The 27,802-nt window shown below is 27.4% G+C and overlaps 1 protein-coding gene across 1 annotated transcript in view; it reads right to left on the bottom strand.

The window, feature by feature from the left end:
• Window positions 1–2,485: 2,485 nt before the first annotated feature.
• Window positions 2,486–27,802, bottom strand: part of Megf8 (multiple EGF like domains 8) — a 62,202-nt gene continuing 36,885 nt past the window's right edge. The window contains exons 22-36 of the mRNA XM_043043746.3: window positions 27,564–27,738; window positions 25,163–25,341; window positions 20,669–20,819; window positions 19,032–19,284; window positions 17,661–17,802; window positions 14,585–14,786; window positions 12,906–13,120; window positions 11,132–11,396; window positions 10,097–10,274; window positions 8,915–9,101; window positions 7,011–7,169; window positions 5,901–6,049; window positions 5,101–5,245; window positions 4,810–4,915; window positions 2,486–3,776 (exon numbers count right to left, since the gene is read on the bottom strand). Of these exons, the coding sequence (XP_042899680.2) occupies window positions 2,713–3,776; window positions 4,810–4,915; window positions 5,101–5,245; window positions 5,901–6,049; window positions 7,011–7,169; window positions 8,915–9,101; window positions 10,097–10,274; window positions 11,132–11,396; window positions 12,906–13,120; window positions 14,585–14,786; window positions 17,661–17,802; window positions 19,032–19,284; window positions 20,669–20,819; window positions 25,163–25,341; window positions 27,564–27,738 (3,570 nt within the window). The 3' untranslated portion in view covers window positions 2,486–2,712. The remainder of the gene's footprint in view (window positions 3,777–4,809; window positions 4,916–5,100; window positions 5,246–5,900; window positions 6,050–7,010; window positions 7,170–8,914; window positions 9,102–10,096; window positions 10,275–11,131; window positions 11,397–12,905; window positions 13,121–14,584; window positions 14,787–17,660; window positions 17,803–19,031; window positions 19,285–20,668; window positions 20,820–25,162; window positions 25,342–27,563; window positions 27,739–27,802) is intronic.

The raw sequence follows: 27,802 nt of genomic DNA on the forward strand, positions 1-27,802 counted from the left end.
ATTATAAACTTCAATTAGTCAGATCATAATTTCCTTTAAAAAAAAAAATAACATTTTTCAAATTTAATTCATTTTCCAAACACATAGACAGTATCCCTCATTCCGCTAGCGAGGTCTGAAATTTGAAAGCCTTCCTTCCATACGACCCTAATTTAATCTACTGTTGCTAATTTTTTCAATTAATTAGAGGTGTATTTTTTAACCAAAATTTTAAAATTACTTTAAAAATATAAATTTTTCTCATTTTAAAATTAGCCATATAAATTAGTTTAGAGTGCTTTCTTATAAACTAATTTTTAGACTTGTCATATAATTATTTAAGTATTTATTTCTTTATTAACAGTTGAGATTAATATTATCAGAAATAGTAAAAATGAAACTTTAAAGGGAAAAAATTTGTCTTTTGACTTTGAAGGTTGAAAATAATTGCTATTCAAGGTCGTTAAATTTAATGCTATAGAATTGATCTAATTTCATTGTTATAAGTCATCTAAAAAAGAAAAAAAAAATTCTTCTTCTTCTGATCGAAATTTGAAAACAAATTAGAATGTTTCTAGAATAATGAAATAAAGAGTTTGCTTATGTGTACGCTTTTCTTATAACCTCCAAAATGTTTGCACTTGGATTCTGAAATTCGGACAGTGAGTAGAAGGGATAATTTTTACTCCCCCCCCAATTAAAAAATTGTTCGAGAATAACGTTAAAAATACAATTTTTTATCATAACATAACTATTAATCCCAGTTGCACTTTAAGTTGCAGACACTTTTCTTGTCAACAGCTCTTTCCACTGGGTTTTAAAACGAGTTTCAATGGGAGTTCATTTCATGCTCCATAATAATTCATTAACTTTGATTCTTTTTTTAAATTTTTTATGTCACTTCAGCGTAAGTAAAATTATCGAAGACGCGTGGTGATGAGTCACTGAATTAGTGTTTTGAAGGATATTTCAAACCACATGTTTATAGTTAGGCTTTCAAAGCGTATAAATTGCGTCACAACTAAATTATGCTAAGTCAATGGGCATTGAAAAAAAAAACATATTTATATACTTAAATGCACATTTCATTGGGAAAATTGCTTGATGGTAATAAAAATTTACTATATCCGTTAATATAAAATCATTAGGAAAAATGACAAATAATAATAAAAAGAAATGTAAATTATGTAACTATATGCGCCTTTCAGTTTTGCGATTTTGTAGCTTTTTCCATTTAAATCAAATAATAATGAGTTAAAATTTTTTTTAACATCATATTAAGAACAAGTTTTTAGCTAGCATTGAAAATGATTCCAATTAATTCTAACAAAAATTATGTTGATTAAATCAAACTAATTGTTACGTTTTTCCTTGATTTTTTTAGAAGTAATGTTAATAAAAATGCTTACAAAATATTTTTTTCTTCAATTAGGAAAAAAATATTTCGTAGTATAGCAAATATTTCAATATTACTCCAATGTATGACTCTAATAAAAGAATAATATTGAAAAATATTGTTACAAATTGTTGTTTTCTAATCCCATAAGGTTATAGCACATATTTTATGTAATATTTTTTAAATTTTATTATAGAGTATATAAATTTTGATATAAAATTTCAATATAGAGTCGATAGAGTATATGTCATTCTGAACATGAAATACAATCAAGAGTTCTAATATGTATAATTTAATCATCAAAAATAAAATTAATTATTTCCTTAGAAATAAAAGAAGTCAAATGTTCATAATATGCTGGCGACTTTGAAATTTAAAATTTTTCTTTTGTTGACAAAATAGCAGATGTGTTAAAAAACAGCAACAATTTGTAATGAACAAAAATATTTTATTATGTTGTATCTAAATATGATTTTATCTTCCTTTCCTAGAGAGAAATGGATGATTTACAGCAAGAAATTTGCCCAAATTGAGCTTATTTCTTAATGTGCATCAGATGCCAGATATCATAGTGTGAATATTTTAATGTTTGGAAAAGTTGACTTATACTCCAAAAAATACAGAATTAATATTTATCTCTGACTAAATGAAAGAAAAATTTGTTTAAGGTAATACCATTTTTAATTAAATGTTACAATAAAATATTACATAGATATTAAAAAGATTAAATTTATATTTATTTAAAAAACAAAAGTTTAAAAAAAAATTATTTCATTACCATGCAAGATATTATCATTATTTATTTAGGATTTTTTATTTTTATTTGGAAATATAAAGCTGCATTATAACTACATAATAAAATTAAACTTCAATCAGGCGATTTCAACAAACACAAGCTAACTCTAATCATACGGGATGAAAAATTATTAAAATGTAAAAATATTTCTTAAAATTGACATTTTTAATTTTTATTAAAAATAAATGAACAAAAATTTGTAGGAAAATTAACAAGAACTATTTTGTAATGGTCTTATGAAAAAATTTTGTTTCAAGCTTTACTAAAAAATAGGTTTAAAAATAAAGAAATAAAATATTTAAATGTTAACATAATAATTTAACAATATATTTTATTTTACAAACAAAACATTAATTACAAATATTATATACACTCATATGACATTAGAACGTATTTTACATAATGCGGAGAGATATATTTGATGATGATTCATTCACACTATCGAATTGCTACTATATAATGAAAGGAGTAAGTAATGAAGACACATTCACACAAATGCATGGCAAGTACATAATGCACGAATCAATCAGTGAATATTTAATCATACATTGGCATGGCTAGTTCTTCGTCTCATAGCAGCTCTCAGGCCACAGCCCAGATGATAATGAGAGCTACGAGAGGTAATGAGACTCGAGGCTAAAGTCATTCGAACAACTGATTGAGCTCCACCTGGAAGTTGTACAAGTATCGTTGTTATTGCACCATGACCATCTGATAATGGTTCAACTGCTAATGGCCTTAAACAAAGTTTTTCATCTACAAGCTTTGGAGAATCTCTACCATGTGCTTTAATATACTTTAATTTCTTCCGATAATTACTAGGTGAGCAGAGGAAGAACTCTGACGAATCATCAGGCTCATCATCTATGATGGTCAATATATGCCCAAATGGACGGCTTGCCATGTGTTTCATTTCTGCAGCATGAAGGCGCCTTGCACGACGGACATCAAAGGCTTGTTTTATTTTCCAACATACCACACAGCCAGCGAGGAACAGGAAGAAACAAGAGAAAAAGACAGAGAAGAACACAAAGAGATCGATTCTTGTTTGGTCTTGTCTGAAAAACAAACTACCAAAGGTTTCTCGCTTTGCACCGCGCAGTATCATGTAAAATCTTGTGGTGCGTAAATCATGAACTTCTTGAGGTATGGTGACAATAAGCCTGTTTTCTAGATTCCTAATATACAAAAAGTCTTCGCACTTTTTAACGTCAATGTACGTCGTTAATCCCTCTGCATCACCGATTTTTGGATGAAGTGTTTGGGTGGGCGATGATTCAGTGATATTGCTGTATACCCCAGAATCGCTGTCTGCTTCCTCACGTTTTTTCCGTTGCATAGCTACTGAGAACTCAGATGCTGTCTCATATTGGCTCATATCGCGTTCGTACATTCCATATTTACCATCGATGTATATTTGATGCAATCCGGAAGGCTTTTCGACTTCTACAATAAATGCATCTTCTTTTGCAGAAAGGAAGAAATCAACACCTCCACTTGTAACATCCACCACAATCCTGATGTCAACGTTCATGTACCTCGGCTGTACAGCAAAAAAGACTGTTTGGCCATAATGTAGAGGATTTGGAATTCTGTTGCAATCTCCTAGAAAAGTATTTATGACCATTTTTAGTCTAACTATTTGAAACATAGATTTTATAATGGAAACATTAATAAAAATTGAAACAAGGTTACAAGTAATTTATTGTTTGTTCTAATTTTTAAATAGTGTACAGACTATTTTAAAAAAGGCATAAAATTTTTGATGATCAGCTCATATTCCAAGCACACATTAGTATAATGTGGAAAGATTGCAATGATCAAAATATAACTGTCACCATATAAATTTAAAAAAAAAATAATTTACAAATAAACAAAATTTTATCCTATATGTAATAAAACATTAAATAATAATATTAAAACATTGTAGTGTACAAATCTTAGCTTTTAAAATCCTTTTACGTATCACTTTTATAATAGCAAGTACTGTTACTGTTAAAACAGTAAGTATGATATTTGAATAAGCATATGCAATTTCAATGGTTACTTTGATTTTCAAACATGCATTAACAAAATACTAGTCAGTGACATTACTTTTCTACTTTTATGAAAGGAATTTTATATAATTATAAAGATTATTTTTCTGCAAATATAATAGTTTAAGGAGAGGCAGGATCACTGGGTTCTGTGTAGGCATTGGCTCCATTACTCCCTGCTTATAACATAACAAACAATGCATTTTCATGTCTATTATCCTCCACGGCTTCACATACATATGTATAAAAATAAAGAGACAAAAAAAATTAAGAAAAGAGAAATTTTCAAAGAGATTTAGGAATTAAGACATTTCATTAACTGCTTACTCATATTTATTAACAAGGAAAGAAACAAAAAAAGAAAAAAATTATTTAAAAGAGAAGGAAAAAAATAATTAACAATAAAGTAATTTTATTAATAATAAAAAAATATTAAATAATTCTCGTTCGTTTTTAAAAAATATTTTTCCTTTGAATAACTTTTTTTAAAAACTTGAAAAAAAAGGGCATTCCTTTGTTTTTCAAAGATTTAAGTGAGGGCCGGAAAATTGAAAGTAATTTCTCTTAAACAAAATTGAATAAGTGACATGAAATTATGTTACCTTGAGTTGAAGGATCAAAACAGTATTCTTTGTCTAAATACATATGCCTATAACACTGATGACTATTTGCAGGTGAGCCCAAGAAATACTCTTTGCATTTGGAACACTAGAATGAAAATATACATTCATGCATTTAGATTAAATTGTAATCATATAACTTGAACGTAAAATTAAACCATAAACACATAAAGATATCAGTGGATCTTAACTTTTCTTTTAACTTTTTCCCCCAATAAGTTTTATAATATTAGAATAAGCTTTATAAGCATAAGTATGGTGTAAAACACTTACTTGAAGCTGCCAACAAGGTGTCATATGCAGCATATTTTTTATGTTCTTTTGCGAGCACTGTCTATCATTTTCTGTGTTATTTTGGCAGTTGCAATTTTCTCCATTCACTGGATTGCACATATCCCCATGGCCATGACATTCACACCTATAGATGGAAAATAGTTTAAAATATTCATGAAACAAGTTTCAATTTATTATTTATTTAAATAACAAGTTGTATTATTTCAATTGATTGAGTATTTCTATGTTTCAATTGGATGCTTGCAAGCGACGTCACTCGTGGGTCAGCCAATCAGGATTGACAAACACGAATGACGTCGTATGCAGAAATTTGAACCCAAAATAGATTCAGCGTTATAATAGACCCAAGCCTTAAACCTGTAAACGTTAAAATGCCATACATAACTACCTGATTAAGCACAAACATGTGATTAGCTGCAAGTATCCAATTTATTGAAAATTTAAAGATTTTTATGAGAAATATTTCTATTATGTACTCCATTATTTGGCATACTTTTCTCTTAAATGCACATAAAACTTTATTGAAATTCCAGAAATACATTCGATATTTTAGGATCAGTGAACTGTCTTAGTGAATAAAAGATAATGCGAAAATACACACTAATATCCCAAATAAAAAATATCTACCATTAATAAAATTTAAAAAAATAATAAATAAATAAAACAAATTTAAGCAATTGAAAAAAATTAAACTATTTTCTAATAATAAAATGTAATTAAAAAGTAAAATTTAAAATTATGTATATTTAATTATTAAAATAAAATAAAAAAAAACTTACGGACGGCAGCCATCTTCAACATGTTCTCCGGCTTTGAAATAACCAGGAATACAGTCATTGCACCTTTTCCCTTGAGTATTATTTCTACAATCTATACAAAATGCATTATCAATAGGACCTTCAACAAGTTTTTCTACTAAATCATCAATCTGTGAAAAAGAAAAAAAAAATATGCTTAAAGAATACTGTGATTATAAAGTTAATCAGAAACTAAAGCAAGAAAATACAAGTTGCAATAGATAAGGAGCAACAAAGAATACATTTAGATTACTTTTTTAAATTTCATATCATATTAAAATACATTTCAGATTAAATTAATGAAACTGATAAACTAAGAAACAAACAGAACTAAAAAACAAAATGGAATTCTTTTTTTCTCCTATTAAACAGATTGAAAAAAATTAGGTAATTTCTGTTACTTTTATATTTATATATTTGAGATTATATAAATAAGTTTCATAAAACTATAGAAATTTTAAAATTTATTAAGTACAAAATTAATTTGACCTGAAAAATCCTTCAAAATTAACCTTTAAACTATTCCAAAACTTATTCAAAATTTAAACAAGAAACAACTAGTTCAATGATAGACATAATACAAGTTCTTACTTAAACTAAATTACATAGCTAATGGAAAAAACAAAACTAATTTTGATGTAAAATAATTTAAAAACTAATAACTGCATCAATACATTTTCAGATCAGAATCTGCACTTTAAATATTTTCTTAAAAATGTGCATAATTTAAATTTTTCAAAAATTAAATAGTTTATGTATTATTAGAATGAAAAATGAGCACAGAACAGAGGAAAAGGCAGCATTTTTTTTAAACATAGAAAGATAACAACCTACATAACCTTTTAACTTATAGAGTTGCAGGGCTTGCCCTATCAATACCCCATTACTGAGTACAAATATTAAATGCATTATTGCGTTTATAGTCAGTGAGAATTATTGTTATGTTTATAGTAAAGTTTTTCAACAAATGAGATATCTCGTGCAATTTGTTAAAAATTATTAGTATGAAATCAAGAACATTTAAATTAATTATTAAAAAAAAAAAAAGGAATTATATACATTAAGAGAAATGCCACATAATATTATACTTACATAGCTTTGATTAGAAATAAGACTAGCAGTAATATTTGACAAGTCAGAACTGAAACATAATCCACTATGTGTATTACAGTATTGATAACAAGAAACACATTGTCCTCCATTAATTGGATTTCCTACATAAAGTGGTTTGCACTTTTGGCATTGTTTACCCTAAAAAGCAAGAAAAAAAAACTTTTTATTTTTTCTAAACAGCAAATACGCATATAAAAAGTGTGTGCAGACAGCAATATGTATTAAAGTGTGTGTGTATATATACACACACACACTTTAAATTAAGCATTTAAAAAAAAAAGTTATTTTTAAGGTCATAAAACTTTTTAGTTTTGAAGATATATATTGAAAAATATCTTTTATTTTTAATTATAACAATAGGAATTTATAATTTTATTATCCAGATATATTTTTTAATTAAAGAAAGGGAAGCACGGTTTGTTTTTCTTTCTATAGAAGATTAATTTTGTTTTATATCTCAAATTCTTTTTTTTTTAAAAAAGTATATTTTTATTTCTTCTATTCCTAAGGAAAATACCCAGAAAATAGTTATCATAATCAATCGATGCCAAAAAGCTAAAAACCTCAAATTTGAAAAAAAAAGTGTGAAATCAAAACTATAAGTTTTAGTACGATTTGATTACGGTTATTTTTTCTTGTTTTAAAACACTATTTGAAAGAATCTAGGTTTGAATCTTATGTATTCATAGTATGTTTTTAATAATGACATAAAACATATTAAAAAAAAATGGTTAAAATGACTATAGATTTTAAGTGCTATGAATTTTTGTCTTGATAAAAGTATTTAATTATTTCAATAAAATAAAAAAATCCTAACCATTATATCACTTCTATAATTTGTTTTTGCCATTTTTAAGTTTCTTTAAAATAGATTATGCTACTACTTAAAAAAAAACTTACTAATTCTTTTTAAACAATAAAATAAACTCCATTTTTGACAGTGAAATTGATTTTGCAAAGTAAAACAAAATATGTGCAGAAATAATATACATATTTTAACATGACCTGAAAAGTCACTTTTTCCCTTTCAAAAGTGAAACAAACTAGTCTTCTCGCTATATATATATATATATATATATATATATATATATATATATATATATCGCTTTCCAATTTTGTTATTCCTTTCCGTATATGACAAAACTTATATAAATTATTGATTTTCAAATGATGCATAAAATGTATCTCTATCATGCAATTACGAGATGACATGTTGAACATTAAACAATATTTTTAATATGCATAATCAAGTAATTGATAAAATGTCATAACTCTTATAAATCAAGTCACTAAAAAAAAAACTTGCTTCTATTAAAACAAAACAAAATATTTGTCAAAAAGTCAGATGTCATGACAAATTTAAGTTGCATTTTTTATTAAATGGTAATCAATAAATTGAAATTAAATACACAGATAATTCTGAATAATAAGATAGAAAATAAAAAGGGCCAATAATGCCCAACTTTTTCTTCTTCTTTAAATAACAACTGGTCTTTTTAATATAAGTCCGCTAGTTAGAAGTTTTTCAGAAAAGGCCCGCTTTTTTTCAAACCCGATTAAGATGGATATTAATAGGTTTAATATGTGGATAAAACTTGTAGGAATTAAATAAAATATATCATGAAAAAGTAGAAAAAATGTTTCATTAGTTTTAAGGACAGTTATAATATTATTTTGGTGAATACACTGATCTTATAATGGGAAAAAAACAATCTAATAAAAAAAGTCTCAAATTAAACTAATGAAAAAGATCTGAAACAAATCACACAATATCTGAGTATTTTTAATCAGCCAACAAACGTTAACAGGTAAAACGACTAACAAAAATTCAAACTAGTTACTGTTCGCAAAAATAGACAGAATAAGAAATTGTTTGTACTTACAAATGTGTTATTTTTGCATTCTAAGCATATATCTAGCTCTTCAGGTGAGGGACAATCACTATGACCATTGCATTTGCACATAATTGAACAATTATTACCAACAAAACCAAAATTGCACTTGCATTCATCAGGTTGAACACAAGTGCCATTGACACATCCTTGCTTACAGATTGGAATACATTTTTTTCTGTTTAAAAGAAAATTTGAATTAATGTTTACTTTATAAAACCAATATTATACTCCATTAAAAATCATAAACATTTTAGTTTTTCAAATATTAATTCAAAAAAAATAAAGCATTACATTATCAAACTGTACATTATTAAATTTTCTAATAAAAATCTATAATTTGCATAAATAAAACAAAAGGTACAATTTTAAATTATACATATTGCTATATACATATTAAATTATACAATTGCCTTATTGATTCTATTAAGCATAGCGTCAAGGCCAGTTTTATGTATAGTTTTTAAAATGACTGTCATTCTTGGAAGTTTTTAGATTATTCTTCAGATAGCAATTGGAATTCCAAAATAAAATCACCTCTTTATTGCTATTTTTAATTTCTTAAAATGTTTTAATTCAACTATTATTCTTTATTTTTTCTAAACAAAATATTTCCAAAATGAAATAAGTATGTACACCAAAATGCTAATTAATAAATCATTGTTTTAAAAGTACTTATTTTCTTTAAACAAATACAAATTTAACTAAAAAGGAGAAAAGATACCATTGTCATTTTTCGTATTAAAATTAATTAAAGTTATAAGCCATATTAAACAAAATACTTCATTAAATTATGTAACAAATTTTGATAATTAAAACTATTCTTAAATTCTTAATTAAACAAAATCATGCATTTGAATTTAAATGTCTGGTGAAACATGCTCTATTTATCTAATAAAATTTTGAACACTTAAAAAAGAAAAAGAAAAAAAGGCCTTATTGATTCTATAACTAAGTCAAACGTTCCATTTGCTAATTTAAAGTAAACTTAAGTGAATGTTTTCATTTACATTTTGTATCCATAACTCACCAATAGTGAATTAAACTTGCAAGTGAGCTAGTTAAAGTGAATATTTTCCTAGTACCCTTTTGAGTGTGAGCTAGTTAAAGTGCTTATTTTCCTAGTACCCTTGTGAGTGAATAGTGAGCTAGTTTAAGTGAATATTTTCATACCCTTGCATTTTGTATCCAGGCTTACAATGGCATTCGAAACCTTCTAGTGTATCAACACATTCTTCATGAGCATTGTCACAGTTGTGGTGTCCATTTTCACATTCATTTTCTGGTGGTTTGACCAGGTAGGTCCAAGTAGGTGGTCCTTCAGACAACTGGAACCACTTCAGAGTTTTCACTACATTAAATAATTTAAACTATTATGTATAAAGTCAGTGTACAGGAAATATTTAACTGAGTTATAAAAATGCCAAAAAAAAGTTAAAAACACACTAAGAAGATACAATTATGAACAAAAGTCATATTTGACAATTAAGATTTAACGAGAAGAATGTTCTAATTTAGAGCTTACGAGAAAACAAGATTAAGTGGCATCTTAATGAATTCTGAGAAAACAATCTTTACAATGTATAGGAATAACAGGAATGTGTTTAAAAAAAAACATCTATTAAAGTAGAAATGAAAGTCAGTTCCTTCACTAAAGCAACAAATTTCTTCTTCATCCAAGAATTATATTTGAAGAATGCATTTCCAGTTGATACAAGTTGGGTTTTTCTTATGAGTTTTGCAGATGTTGGAGGTTTTTTTAAAACTGTCTGGAAAATACATAAGAGTAATGATGTTGGTATTGTTACATGAGAAACTGAGGATGGTAAAAGATTGAAGAAGTGAGAAAACGGTAACTAAATAGCACATAAAAATTAAAAAAATTGAAATAGGAAATAAAATTGAAAAAAAAAAAAAAAAGCTGATTTCTAAGCACATCTTTTGCAATGAGCTAAAATATGCAGTACTACAGTTGCCAGTTTCAAGCCCGGAACAGTGTAATAGGAAGTTACGTAAAAAAGCATAGCTATATTTCTTTCTTTAAAAATTATACTATTATCCAAAATTAACCAAATTCGCCTCACTACTGGCCAGAAATGATAAACTGCATTCAACTGTATTTTTGCTTAAGTTAAGAAAAAACTTACAGAGCACAGTAAAAAAGTTTAAATTTTTTTTCCTTCAATGAATGTTAAAAGAAGAAATTACTTGGCATGGGCACACCCAAGAGGAGAACTTGATTTTCTCGACAAATGCCTCCAGTGGCCCCCATAATACCTCCATCCATGCAAAGTCCTCTGCCATCTACTTTTGGACCAGAAAATGCACACCAACCACAGTTAGCTTGAGCCAGACAATGGGATGCTTGAAAGTGCTCCCAACAAGGCAAAGGACAAGAAGATTCATTGCCACTAACAACAAGTCCACAAGTGCCATCTTCACAAGCCAATAATTCAAAACTTGGAGACATACACTAAAAGAAATGGATAAAAATTATTATTTTTTTAATATTAATAAACTATACAAATTTTAATCCTTCAAGCTTTATAACTTTGGGCACAATAGTACTGTGATTTTTTAGCTATTTCCTCATCAAATAACACACAAAAAAAGTTTTTGTAAAACAGAAGAGCCAACAGTTTAACGTTAAAAAAAAAGGAAAAAAGCTGAGAGTAACGTAAAATTGTTTTTTCAGTTAAATAACTTCTTTTTTAAACAGGTACAAGAAAATGGGGGGAAAATGTAAGAAACAAAAAAAAAAAAAAAAAAAGTAGGAGAATGTGTTTGAAATATAACTAAAAAGATTGTTTTGTGTACAGTAAATTTATTAATTAACAATATACAGTAGAAGATCTTTATAACGCAATCCTTGAAACCTAGGACTTTGCACTTTATAGAATTCGGTATTATACAAATCATTTCATTTATCTAAAAATTATCATAAAATAAAATTACTTTAAATTTGGTAATATCAGTCTGGAACAGGTCAACAGTAAAATGCTTTAAAATAATTTTTAGATACAAATACTTAAAAATACAAAATATGGACTCAAGCATTTATTATTTGAAAAAACAAATTGAAATTTTCTGTTGCATTAGAGCTAACAACAAATTAAGTAATCAATTTTGGTTTGCTTAACTTTTGAAGTTTTAAGCTCTAAGCAAATAATATAAAAAGTTAGTAGTTCTTCTTCAGTAATAGAAATTTCTTTACTGAAAATTTAATTGTTTACATTCACAAACTAGTGTGGTTTACGACGAGTTGCGGTTTGGAGAATCGCAGTTTATAGAACTGTGTTATATAGGTCTTCCACTGCTTCAAAAGTTGTTTAATGGGCTAGGGGGGGGGGGGAGTAATGAAATTAACACTATATAATAATAATTTGCAGCAAGAATTATAGTAAAAAATACAAAAAGATTCTTTCATCAAATCACGAATGGTGCAACAGCTTAGAAAATATAGTATTTGAAAAATGTTTAAATTATTTTGAAATTATGGAATGTTAATTAACATAAAGTATAAATTAAATAAGATTGTACTATTACGTAACAAATGAAACTTTTAAAAGAAACACAAAAAACTTAAATAGAAAACTGTCTATGGAATCTTCAGTTTAATTTTGAAATTTATAGCTTTAAAAAAAATGAACAGCACTTAAATCCAAATTACCCGAACTTAAATCTAAATCTTAGTCTAGGAATTTAAAGTTTTACTCTTAGTTATTATGCATGATAGAAAATTTTTCTCACTGTGGTTATTTTTCAATTAAAATCAGACATAGATTAAAAAAAAAAAAAAAAAAAAGAAGAAGTAGGAGATTGTGCATTGTGGGTGGATTCTTATGCCTGATTCTACTACGTTTTTTGAATAAACTGTTGCAGATAATAACATGCATAAACACTTATTTTGATTTTATTATGTTTAGTATAAATATCGTTAAATAATTACATAAATGAATATTATTAATGTATAAACACATACACTTTGCAGATCTTCACTCCAGACACATTGATGCCAACCTCCCTCACCTCCTTGACTGCGTAAACAAGATGTACAATCAGAATAATGAAAGCAGCTTGCAGGGCATTCTAATGGTGGCATGGATTCTATTGGAAAAGAAGGAGCAGACTGGATTTCCTTCATTACACATACCCAGTTGTAGATGGGCATTTTATTCAAAGTAAGACCAAAACCACCTGAAATAACAATTTTTGAACAGTGTTATAGAACATTAAAGCACATAAGTATGTTTATAGAGACCATTAACCAGATTTACTCTGAACTATTTCCTGGAAATAACCTATACCTTTTTCTGCACAACCAACTGTTTTCTCTCAACATGATAGAAAAAAGAGAGAGATGGGTACAAATTAAAAAAAAGTTAAATAGAATAGAAGTAAAACTTTTGGGTGTTATAACTTTTATCTGTAAAGAATTATAATCACAGGCAGTGAAAACCTAGCTATTTGAATTCATCAAATTGAGAACCGATTGTAATTTTGAACCCATCCCAAAAGGTAAGAAAACTTTTGCATGAAGCATTGATACATACTAGCCTTCATTTAAGAGAACTAACATCCATTTGTGTTACATGGAGAGAGAAATCATTTGAATCATGAAATTTTTCACAATTTACCCATTATCAAGGCAATGGGATACCTACAAGTGACTTAGTATGGGTATATCGATTCTGATTGGTTGCTGAAACATGGCATTTGTTTACATTAGCAACTGTATTTCCCTTTTTGTTTCGATTATGCCAAGCCCATCAAGCACCACTTCTCTTAAGTGTCACATTCTATATTTTTACACAAAGAGTCTTTCACTATATGTTTCTCACTTAACACAAAGACCTGCATGAAGCCATGTAGAAAATAAACAAAATAATTCTGCATTGATGCAGCCAGGTACGCAAAACAAAAACATATCAAGGTTACAATAAAATACTTAAACAAATAATGAATTTAAGTTAAATAAAGGAGTAAACGAGAAAGAATTATAGTTTAACAAATTCAATGTGGGATACGGCATGATATTTAATTAACTTCACACTAATTAACATTCTGATTTATGTGGAGAAACTTAGCTTGACTTTAACACACCATCTTGTTTATAAACCATCAGCTCGCTCTGAGGTCATATATCACGTGCCTGTGTATCAGTGATCATTTTCTCAAGTTGTAAGTACATAATTGTAAGAAATTATTCAATATCATTATCATCAAATAGTTCACATGCCTGTGATGTTCTTTTTAAAGTGTGTAAGTACCCAATTTTAACCCATGATCAATCTACCAGAGAAGATATTTTAATGTCAGTACTTAGGTCATTATGAGGCAAGAGCTCTATCCCCAGAGCCATCTAACAAAGCTTTTGATATTACTTCATTTCTTTAATAAACATTACATTAAAAGTTCATAAGGCTTTTAAGACTATTAAAACGATTTTTCTAATTGTTTTAATTGAACTATTTCTGTATATTTTTAGAGTAATCGTAAACAAAATTTAGCTTCTAAAGAAAAAAAATTAAAATAGCATGCATCAATATAGAAAATATTTGTAGAGCTTTATATTAATACTATTTGAAAAATTTTTAAAAAAGGAATAGCATAAAAAGATATCCAAGGTCATATATTTTTTGAAAATAATTAAATAATTACTAGATCTATGAACTTGACGTGTCCAAATGCACATTTTGAGATCACCACATTTCTCACAATCAGAAGCACCACAAACTCTCAAGGGGCACATATTAGGATGAGTGACAACTTTTCTGGGTATGTTGCAATCTGTGTCATCTTCACAAGATGAGCCAGAGGCAACACATCGCCCTGTTCGGCAATTCGAACACCACTGACAAACCTTAAAAAACATCATAGTATATTTTATAATTCAACATACATTAGTAAAATACATATACATCAACACATTATTATAAATTAACAATGGAATAAAAAAAGTTATGGAGTTCGTAAGCATTTCTAGCGATTGTTTTCAGCTGAATGTTTATGTTTTGATTCTATTTATTCAACTATGTCAAAAAATACAATTGATATGTGATATGTTTTAAGCATTGCATTGGATAGAAAAATCACACATGATTGTTACTTAACAAGGGAAATCCAGATATCTTTGGCTACCATCAGGACAAAAGTAATAAAAGTTAATTAGGGAACTTATAAATTATTTATTTACATCTTATTTAATTAAATTCACCTGCAATATCTAAAAATTCTCCTTTCTTAAAGCTATTCTCCCTTCATAAGGTTTTTGTTTTAAATTCTTATTCAAAATTTTAGACTTAAAATTGAAAATGTTTTTTCTTTATTATATTATAGAGTTTTTACAAGACATAATTTTATATTTAACATTTTATAATAAAGATATTAAGTTAATGTTTTATAATTATTAAATGGTAAATAAGTTATGTTTATTTTTTAATAAATTTGATTTATTTTTATAATAATTTTATTTACTAACTATGTTCAGTCAACATAATTAAAAAAGTGTATAAAAACAATTATTTAAAATTTTAAAGCAATAATAGGAATGGTGGACTTTTCCCACTATCTTTAAGGAACAATATTAAAGCATTTTTTACTGCAATTAAAAATTTAATAAATAAGTTTGTATTAATTTTTTGAGAACTGTTATGGTAACCGAGCAAAATAATTAATATTAAATTCCTACCCAAAAGTCTAGGAGATTAGACTATGGTACCAAATTCTTGCTAAAATTTTTTAGAATCCTTCATTTAAATAACTTTTAGTTTCAATGTAACAATCTGTTGTTTGTCTAGAAAGAAAACACAATTAAGAGGTTGGAGAGGCAAGCAACCAAGGGCAAGATCTCCTAATATACTTACAGAAGAAAGCAATTACTTAAGAACTTTTTAAGCTACAACAAAACAGAACATACTTCCTTCCTTAATATCATAAGGATTGAAGTATATTTCTAAGCCAGTTGTCTCTAAATCCGAATTCAAAATAAAAAATAAATAAATAAAATAAAAAAATTTACTCCTCGTTACAAAAATCTATATTTTTCTTTTGGTGCTTTATAAATTTAAAGTGACTAGTGGTCAAACAGAAAAGGGTTAAAGTACAAGTGTTAAAGGTACAAGATTAAAACTTTATCCTTAATAGTCATTAACTAATGATAGAAGATAATATTTCTTTTTCAATAGTTGATAAATGCATATAGCAATTAAAGTACGTGGTTCAACAAGGTTCACAGATCAGATGGAATAGTTTTGTTAACAAAATTATACAAGAAACTAAATATAGTAGAATCATAGTACAATAGAGCGCCAATTATCCGAACCCTTATTATCCGAACGTCCAATTATCCGAACTATGTCTGAATTTGTTTCTTTCTTCCTTTTTTTTTTTTTTTAAAGTATAGAATAAATAATTTACTTTTTCAAAGTAAAGAATAAATAATATCCTCTACATCTGAAGACCATATTTAATTTACAACCTTTTTAGCAGTTTTCTTATAGTAGCCATACATACATGTATTGTGATACAGTTAAACCTACATACCCCTTTACAACTGAAAATTATCTTCCAAGAATGCGAGCTTCATTTTGATAGTCTACAATAGTTGGAATGCAGAAGGAGTTAATGAATAGATAAGCACTGAAGTTCTATAATTGGGGAATAGGTAGTTGTCACTTATGGTTAATGATTAGTGATTACAGTGCTTGGAATCTTAAATCTTGGAATAAAATTCTTAACAGAAAAACAAACAAAACTGAAGTTTCTGAACCAGTAGATCTTTCAGAATGAAAATGATGAAATTGTTTGAGTGAAAATCAGAACTCCACAGACTAAGAGGAAGTAGTAGGTGATTAAGTAGATAATGGACCTTCTCATATAGAAGCATGCAATTAATTAGATTTTGCAATGAATTGGCTAGAACGTCAAAATGATTTTGATCCAGTTCAGTTGATTTATTTAAAAAGAATAAGGAATATATGGCTGCTCAAAAAAAAAAAAAAAAAAAAAAAAGGAATCTTCTTTGAAACGAAATCTGTGCTGGATTTCTTTTGCAATGGAAAATAATGAAAAATGTGGTAAAATCAGTAATTGACAAAAAAATTATAAAAAACTGAAATATGATAAAAATAATTCAAAATGAAAAAGAAAGTAAAAAAAAAAATTATTAATTAAAAATATTTAAAAATTGACAAAAAAAAAAAACTTTTAAACACGCCAGAGCTATTTTAGATAGTACAAAGGTGCGAAGGGAAGTTAGTGCATAAATAATAATCATTTACACTAGATTTTAAACAATTTTCCAATTATCCGAACTTTTCATTATCCGAACCATGTTCGGTCCCCAGAAGTTCGGATAATAGGGGCTCTACCGTACATGAAATGCTTAATTTACAGATAAATTAAACAATATATCTAGCATAAAAGGCACCCATTCTGTGAAAATTCTTGCAGAATATTAACATTTTACTAAAAGTAAATTATTTAGACAAATACTTCAATAGGCTCAAAAACAGATAAATTATTAATTTTAAAAATCAAATTAAAAAAATAAAAATATATTAATAAATCCAAGACCCATAATATTTTGAAAAAATCTATTTTATGTAATGTGCTAGTTCAATTACATTGGTAAAAACACATATTGTATACGGAAGCTAAGAGAAAGAATATGAACTTCATTTCCAACCTAAAATATATGAGTAAATATTAATAAACTAAATGAAAAAAATTTTACTTGTCTAGCTCTTTTAAAAGAAGGCCAAGATGCAACACAGTCAGAGCAAGAAGTGTATTGGTGGCAACTACGCTTTTCCAACCATTCTGTGTTGCAAGTCACTGATGGAATGAATTTTGAGGCTTCTTTAGGGTTATAACATCTGCAAAGAATAAAGTTATTAAAGAAAGAAGAATCATATAAAAATGTCTAGATGAGAACATATTGATCGACTACATCATAGTACGGTTAAGATTAAAGGATTAATGCACTATTCAAAAAAATTGTTTTAAAAAATGTTAACCAAGCTATCAGAAAAGAATTGAAAATAGATTTAAAAAATCTTTAGAAGGCGGTCAGAAAAAAATGAAACTGCTTTGAACAGGGTATCTGCTACATTTTAAATTTTTAAATTCATGACTAATTCCTAGAATTTTTCATGACTTAACATAGTTATTATTTTTTCCGACAAAAACACAACAAGAAATTTAAAAACGCATTATAACATCATAAATTGAAATGATATGTATAACCAGAACTGTTAGAATTTGCATATTCATATTTAAAGACTTTAAATTTAAAAAAACAGAGTAAATAAAGAGTTGAAGCAATAAAATAGCTGAAAAAAATACGAAAGCAAATAATCTTTTTTTTTTTTTTTTTGCAGAATTGTATTCTAAAGATATTTCTCTTGTTCATCCGAAAGGAAAGAAATACTCCTGATTTTTCTGTTCTCATTTCAGAATAAAAAAAATTCGCCAATGACTGGCTTGCTTCAGCTAGAATTTTTTAAATTGATAAAATGAAAAAATAAAAATAATAACAAAAATTCTGAAATCACAGAAATTTAAAAGATAATTCGCTCTAGAAATGATGTTTTCCCCCCCATTTTTTGAAAGAACACCATAACTTTTAAAGAACATGATAAAAACATTTTATATTTTAATAAAATATGACTGTTAGTGGGGATTTTATAACAAATTCAGATATTCAGAACACCATGAAATGGAGGAGGGGGGTAATTTTAGATTCCATTTTAAAAATTAGATTTTTCAGCGACCTAAATCCATGACTTTCCATATTTTTTTTAAAATAATAGTTAAAATCATGACATTTCATGACAAAAATTTTGTTCAATACTGAAATTCATGACTTTCCAGGTGCGCAGATACCCTGTTTAAAAAATGTTTACAAGGTGGTCAGAAAAGAAATGAAAATTATTTAAAAAAAATGTTTACAGGGTGGTCAGAAATTTTTTTTTTAAAAAATATGTTAACAAAAAGGCTAGAAAAAATGAAAATAGTTAAAAAAAAAAAAGGTTTCCAAGGTGGACAAAAAAATTAAAATTGTTTAAAAAAATGTCTACAAGGTGGTCAGAAAAAAGGAACTTACTTGCTTTGAGAGTGTTTATCCTGGGAGAAGCAAAGTGTTTGATTTATCCCATTTTCTGTCAGAGAACAGAAAGCACAACCAGTTTGTTGCATACAGCCAACACGACTTGAAGAAAATAATAAACATATATCAGAGGGAAAAGATAATTTGTAGAGTTTCCCATTAGTTCCACCATAAAAGTAAACATCGTCATTAGCCACAGTAGCTGAGGCACCAATCAAAGGCTCTGGCCACTTTCCAACTACTTCAATGGCTAGGGAAAGAACACAATAAATAAATGAATATAGATTCCTCTGTTTGAAAATAAATAATGATATAATTTAAAGCATGAGTACACTTTCTAACATTTTAACAGTTAATCGAAATATAAATTTGAAAATCGTAGAGAAACATGTTTTGTGGCACAATTCTTTTTAGCATTTTATTATCATAGATTAACAGATTAAAGCAAATGATTAATTTAAAGCTTTAAAAGGGTATTTATATTTATTTACAAAATTCAAATTTTTATGACAATCAGTATGTTTGAAAATTGTTAAAGGTAGTTCAACCATTCAACTTAGCACAATTCCTTTGTCTTTAAATGAAATCATAACTGACTATATGTTACCTAAATATTTTGTGCTATAATCAGGAAACTCAGTCAAAAAAATCTATTAATATAATACAGTGCAATTAAAATTATTGATATTTTCAAGGTAGATTTATTATTTCAGGCTATAACAAAAATGGTATTGGTTAAATAAAAAAAAATTGTCTAAAGCCTTTACCCGTGGAATATATTTGAGAAAAACGTGCCAAAAATTTAAACTTTTTTTCTCTTTAATTTTGTTTGATATTATCACCAAAATGTTAGAAACAGATTATTTTTTTAAAAATATTTTTTTCTCAAAAATTAAATAATTATTATATTCAAAATTTTCACAAACATTGGAAATGTTAATGGATTAAAGTAATTTTTGCTCAAATTATAGGAAAATAAATCAAATGAGATGATTTTAAAAATAAATATAGTAAACTAATACAACAATATTGTTACTTATATCAACTGTCATGAATTGCATGTCCCTCAGATTCTATGAATTTCTCAGATCTTTACAGTATGGTATGTACGCAAACATGGCATTTCACATAAGCCTTTGTTAAAATATTGGTATCTGAGTAAAAAGAGCCTAACAAGTATTCTTCGTCATCTTCTGATTGCCGGTTAATGTGGTGTGAATTAAATTTTGCAAGAACTGCAAAATGACAAAAAACGGACAAATGGCGCAAAACATCTGAACTCTCCGAGGGATAATTTAAAAACAAGTATTGCCATCAATTCAGAAAATGGTAAATTACATATTATGCACTGGATGAATTGAGTTCGGGCTTTATGGAATTGGAGCACAGTTTTTCATTGACCCGTATTCAGGTCAGGAACTCCAAGATTTACATATTTGCGTTGCCCGAGCTGAGTTCAGGCATCACATATATATAGTTGTAAAATAAAATATTTAAAATAATAACATTTTTAGAAATTATTACTCTAATTAATCTTTGGGTGAAACATAATGACAGTTTTCACCATGCTTAGGGTTGTAAGAAAAGGAATAAATAAATTTAAAAAAACTAAAATTTTATAAAGGAGCACTTACCCTCATCCGTCAATGGAATCCACAGATTACAAGAAAATACGTAGGCAAATGGTTGAGCAGCTTCCTCGACACTGTTAGAATTTCCTCGACCTCCCAAAATGATTAAGTAATTTTCTCTAACAACCAAGGTGTGAAAATACCTTGGCAAAGGCTAAAATAGATTAATACAATAAAATAACCTGAGTTAATCCATAAACTTTAATTATTTGCAATAAAATACTAATAATATAATAACAGTTTTGCCATGAATTAAATGGCCGAGAATTTGTTACTTACTAGTGTTTAATTTTCAAGCAAAAGTAGTTCTTTTTTTTGTGATTAATTTTATTCACTAAATAATGTCTGTTGAAAATATGTTAAGTTGCAAAACAGTAACAGAACAATATAATGGAGATGAATCGGCATTGCAAGACATTACTAAGATAAATATTTTAAAAGCAACAATTTAAAAATCAGTACTGTGGCTTGCTAATTTATACATACACAATAATTTTGAAATATAAGTCTGTGGTTTAGCATACAAATATTTTTAATTTTAATCAAGGTTGGCAAGTTTCTGCCGAGGTGGTTAAAACCTCTGGTAGAAACCGGTTAAAACCGGCATGGCAGAAACACTTTTCTGTCACATTTGTGGCAGAAACTGGCAGAAATTCAGAAAACGACATAAAAGTAAGTACTGAGATTGACATACAATTGATAATTCATAGAAAAAACAATTAAATGTTAAACAAAGTACAATTTATTTACAAAATTATCACCATTCAAAATCAAATATTACATTGTTTGCACTCTGCAGTAATCTATAACAAAAGAAAAGTTTTGATGCCCTTTCTAAACCTAAACAATTTCTCAATTTGCTATGTAGGAACGAGAAATTTGAGAAGATTCTCTCAAGTCCAGCAGAACTAGCAGGCATTGCCATCAAGGAACAAGCAAGATTTGTGAAACTTTCATCTATTGCATATTTTTTAAAACTGGACCACCATGTAGCAGCTGGGGTAGTTGTCAAAACTTGACAGGAAAAATAAGTTTCAGGAAATGGGGCCGATTTGTTTTACATAAATATTTGATATACTGCACTCTTTATAATTAATATAAACAAAATAATATATATTTACAAGCAATGAATTAAAAAGTTTGTTACAGTTACATAGAGTGACATTTTTCAGTTTACTTAAACAAAATGTCATTAAGCAACTACTAGAACTAATATAGACATCTTTTTAGTTTCTGCCGGTTTTTACCGGTTATAACCAGTTTCTGCCACTGGCATGGCAAAAACCAGTTTCTGCCGGCAAAAAGCCAACCCTGATTTTAATATACTTTTTCTAAAAAATAAATTAGTTCTGTATAATAGATAAAATAAATGCCTATTGCCACAATAATGTATAAAGTTTGAGTCATTGTGTTCCTTGATTTAGAGCTTTTGGAGAGCTCTTCAAAATGTTTTGAATGTTGCAGTTTGAAAATAGGCAAAAAAGTTCAATTGGTTTTAATCATAAGAGAAAAAAGTGTCCATCCTTTTTCTGCAGATCATTTTGTGTTAAATCAAATGTTTTGAAAATTAACTTTCTTTTAGTGCAATATATTTTCAAACATTGAGCTGAGTCAATTTTTTACACTAAGAAATCCAGAATTTGATTGGAATATATTAGGCTGAATAGCCAAACCAAATCCAGTAAGAATGTTCTTGAAGTTCCTGAAAATACTTAAATTGAATATTTTTCTTCATTAATCTTTACTGTAATATTTTCCTTTTTTTGTTGACAGAATTATCTTAAGTATTGATAAAAACTACCATTAAATAATTATGCTGTCACTGAGCAATTATAAACACGCTTGTTCGAATAGTCTGCAGTCTGTGTACTCTAAGTAGCTCTGTGTTGCAGAACTAATCTATTCTTTTATCTACAAAAGTGAACAAAAGAATGTTTAGAAAAATACAAACAAAGTTTACAAAAATAATGGAGTAAACTTTAGGCTTTTTAATGCAAGGCACAAGGACATTTTGAATTACAATGTGCATATTTGATATCAGAAAAATATACTATATTAGTACAGTACAGAACCCGTTATCCGGAAATCAGAAAACCGGAACGAAATTCGATAAATTTTCCAGCCATTTTTTTTTTAAAAAAATTCGTTTTTCCTCCTAAGATTTCAGGATTTTCCGTTCTTTTTTTTTTAAAGATGTTTGTTTACCTTGCCATCATTTTGGGAATAATCATTAGAGTATTACTTAATCGTTTTTTCTTCTTTTTAAGATTATTTCCAAATATTTTCTTTTTTTTAGTTGAGTTTAACAATAAAAAAAACTGCTTTTTGTAGAGATTCAGAAAACCGGAAAAATAAGTTATCCGGAATAGCGATGGTCCCGATCGTTCCGGATAATCGGTTCCCTACTGTATCTGCTAATAATTTCATATTTAGCCTTAGAATATTAATATTTTTCACTGAATATTATAAGCTTAATGTAATTCACAATACTAGGAGGCTTCGCCCCCTGCTCGCTGGCGCTCACCAACCCCTGGAACTGCTTTCGCAGTTCATTTCGGATTGCTTCGCAATCCAATGCTCGCTTTGCTCGCTCATTGGATACGTTCTTAATGTCTAGTTTTTGTATACTTTTTTGAATACTGAAGTTCCGAAAACTTTTCACTGGAGAAAATTCTAAACCTGTACATTTCAATATTAATTTGAAATTGCAAACAGTTCACATATTTTTCTTAATTACACTATTTTAAATTTCAGTTGTTGAGAAAAGTAACTGTTGTAAGTTTTGTTTTAAAGTCTTTCCCACCAGAGGGCTAAGGCCATGTGTTGTAAAACAATATGAAATAGTAGTCTGCCACTGAACGCCGGATGTAAAGCATCGGCTTTGATGAAGATAATTTTGTATTTTTAATTCTCTGAAGGGCGCCACCTTAATAATATGGAATTTGTAAAATAAATGTATATATTTTTGATTGTTGACGAAGCCCATCATTTTGTGTTTTCATCAGTGTTCAAAAACAGAACAACTATAAGTTTTTTATTTCATCACAAAAATATAAAATGTATAAAAAACAAAGAAAAGAGTAAGAAAATGAGTATAGTCATAGAAAAAGTTAAAATTATAATATAGTATTTGTCAGTTAAAATAAAACTTTTTGTTTAAGTCATCGCTAACAATTCAAATTTCTCCGAGGCAATTCTAAAGTATAAATTAAGGTAGTATTGTTAAGTTGAAACACAATATTTTTAGTTTTGATGTCAACAATACAATTCAATTTTTCACAAAAACGATTGTTTCCATTGCTAAGTTCAATGTCAACAATTCAAATTTTTCTGAGGCAACTCTTAACCTCTAAATATTATTTTTTTATGTACACATTTCTGTCAGTATTCAACCACAAAACAACTTAAAGTCCTCAAATTTAGCATGAAGTTGTAAAATGTAATGAAAGAGGGTCATAGCAATAATGAAAGTAGAAGTTAAGTTAGTACTGTAAAATTAAAACAATATTTTTAATCAATGAGCCAAGTTCTTCAAGAAGCAGTTGTAGAAGTAGGTTGTTTATTTAAAACTTTTTATAGAATTTCTTTAAGAACACAATTGTTAATTTGGGCTTTTGGCGATACAACACTTTTAGAATTGAAGGATTTGTTACGTCAAGCGCTCAGGTATCATAATTTTGATCTAGTTGCGCTTCTATGTCATTTTGATTTATGTTGCTAAGTTAACTTTCAAAAAACTCTATGGCTGGCAACAGCATTTTTATTTTTTAAGTTGTTTATTTTTATTTCTTTTAGAATTCGTTATTTTTTTAGTGAAATGTTTTTTAACCTAACAGAATTCCTTGCCGACTGTTTTCTCTATGAATGAAGAAAATAAAGTAAATATTTAACTGTTGTGAAAAGAATCTTATTTAGTTGTACAAAGTACTTCAGCCAAAATTTGGGAGCCACGTAAGAGAATTATATATATTAGATCAGAAACACATCATTAAAAGGCAGAATGCTTTGGTGTTTTCAAAACAAAGCAAACGTTGCCACCGGCGGAAAAGAAATACAGCCAAAATTTGGGAGCCACATAAGAGAATTATATATAATAGATAATTCCCTCAATCATTATTTACCATAGGAAATAATGATTGAAGGGATATGCTGGTGCTAACTAATCACTAGCAGCAAAATAACTTCGGCCCTTATTGGACCGATATTCACAAATCTTGGCTCAATAAGGCTTCAAAGAGCAGATTCACTTGATATTTTACTGCCACTTTACAACCAATATTGGCCCTACATATAATCATCAGATTCACCAGATATTTTATAATAATTATTCAGCCAATATAAGCCCTATATAGGGTGATATTGACACTGCATAGGACCAATATTAAAATATATAGACATCCCAATATTGGTCCCAGGGAGCATAGGATGCATATTGAGCCCATCTGGGGCCAAGATATATTTGTAGCTAGGGATAACATAAAGAAATAAAATATTTACCCTAGTCTGTAGTTTATTCACTTTGTTGTCAGGAGGTAGGCGGAACCACTGACTTGATGGATAGTGGAATGCGTAGAGGTAATTACAAGGAGCAACATGTTCAAGGTCATATGAAATACCACCAAATATATAGATACTTTCAGTATCAGAATGGTATACACTGCTATGACCATATAAACCTAATAAAAATGAAATAATTATAAATTGCAATTTCCCTATTTTTTCACATACAAAGAATTCACAGAAATTTTTTTTTCCCCACAGAAAAAGAGTTTGTACTTTATAACAAGGAATCAATGCTTTATTTGGAATTAAAGAAAATCATTTCTGAACTCTGTAAGCCTAGATCAGAATTCAATCACATTACAGCTTCTTTATTCCATCACATTATAAGATATTTTTAAATTATGACACGGTTATAAGCTTCCATTTTTTTTTACATCAGAAAATTCAATATTCTGTTAATTAGTAATTTTTATAAAAAAAATATTGCTACTTTTTAAGTTTTATGAATTTTTTCAATTTTTATAATGTATTCAAAAATATAACACCAGTATGATTTATTTCCCTTTTTGCATTTTTAAGTTTATCATTTTCAAAAGTTAGAGATTCTTTTTATAAGATGTTAAGAGTTTAATTGTACTGCGTGGAAATTTAATGGTACTGAAGGGAAAATTAAATTAATTTTTTTTAAACTAGTAAAATTATGATTGTAATGAAGCGGATAATAGTTTTAAGACTTGAACAAAATGCTTAATGAGTTATCTAATTAAAGCCTTAAATTACTTAATTGAAGTAGCGCCATTCTTTTCTTTGAGAATTTTTTTGCTGCATTCGATTTTGTTTGGCTGTAGTCCATCATATAGGTAAACTGACGTCATTTTGTTGACTAGTTTGGAGATTGAAGTATGATATTATGTACATTATTAGGTACATTAAAATTTTATATTAAGAAAATGCTAAAGAAATAATTGTTCCGTTATATTCTAAATTGCTCATTATTTGTTTGCTTATACCAAAATTTTGCCTTTTTAGTTTTGAAGAAATGTCTGTATTAAAAATTTAATTTGTTTTGTTCTATTTTATAAAAGAATAAAGTGTTTATTTCAATAAATTAACAATTATGGCAAGTATTTTCCTCTTTAAAGATATGTTATTAACATTATCACTCATTAATAAAATATAAAATTATAAAAGAATCAGATAGAATACAATTTAAATACCTTTGTACTAATTCAGTAAAATATATATTTATTTTTTCATTTTATATACTTCACAGTTTGATTGTTTTACTTCATCTAATTGGAATTTTTTTTTTTTTTTAAATATGAAGAATTATTTATTAAAATAAAATATTTACCATACAATATTATAAATACTCAAATAAAACGAAATAATCTTAATCATAGTGAGTGAATCTATATAAATTAAATAGCTTTAACTCTTATATTTGTAATACCGATAAGATGACAATAAGATAATACAATTAATTAAAGATAAGATTAATGTGTTATAAAAAATTTGAAATTTTTCTGAAATTTTAACGCGGTTCAAGTGAATTTATTTGTTTAATATTTGTAATATGCTTGATATTTTTATTGATACACATTTTTATATAATTCAGCATTTTAAAAATCAAACATCAATTTTAAAATATTTTTAAATTTTTTTACTTGCATCTAAAATTTTAATAAAGATTTTATTTTAAATTTAATTAATTGTACTTAATAATACTGCAAACATCTTATTAATATGCATAGTTCTAAAGTTAGATAGTTAAAATATGTCATAACTTTGATTATTCTAAACAATTCATTTAACTTTTTATTTTTAAACTGAAACAAATGAAATTTTTTATACTTTCAAATTAACTTTTTTATAGGATCCTGAACATGCAATTTGACTTTTTTATAGTTAAAAACATGAATAGTGTTTTACATGAAGAACATGCTGCAACATAGTGATAAGCCACATTTTGAAACTGTTTCCAAGAGCATTTTTAAAGAGTATTTTAGCTAAAAAACACTATAGTTGTAACACAAGCATTAAGTATGTTTTAATATATTTCGCTGTTATCAAGTGGAAAGTTCAGAAACTTGAAAAGTATTTAACTGGAAACAATACTAAGGAAAGGTTTGGAGTAAAAAAAGTTTCCTCAGAGAAAAATTTAGTTTATCACCATGATGCTCAAGCCTCATATGATGAACATTTCAAGAATCTTTGGTGTGAATATACTTGTAAAATGAACGTAACACATTATCTAATAATGGTATTAAATTTGAATTTCTTAACGAAAATCAGTTTTCCTGAAAAAATTACATGTTTTCTATGAAGTTCACAAAGTAAAATTAAATTAGTTAGGATAAATGTATTGGCTAATATAATGAGAAAATGTTATTACCGATGGGTTTAGCACCCGTACTATTAATGACAAGCCATTGTCGATTTTCAGTATCAAATTCTATAACTCTTTCAAAGAAGCCATGTGATGGTGAAAAACCTCCAAATAATACAAGTCGATTGTCGGTCACAGGTGTTAAAGTTGATCCTGCCATTGATAGCACTGCAGATGATGTCTGCAACACACATTGAGAAAATATAAACATTCAGAAAACAAATTCTAATAAGCAAACATTTGGT

This window comes from Parasteatoda tepidariorum, chromosome 2 (assembly GCF_982258835.1).
Source record: "Parasteatoda tepidariorum strain Cologne lab strain chromosome 2, Ptep-v5.0, whole genome shotgun sequence".
NCBI lineage: Eukaryota > Metazoa > Arthropoda > Arachnida > Araneae > Theridiidae > Parasteatoda > Parasteatoda tepidariorum.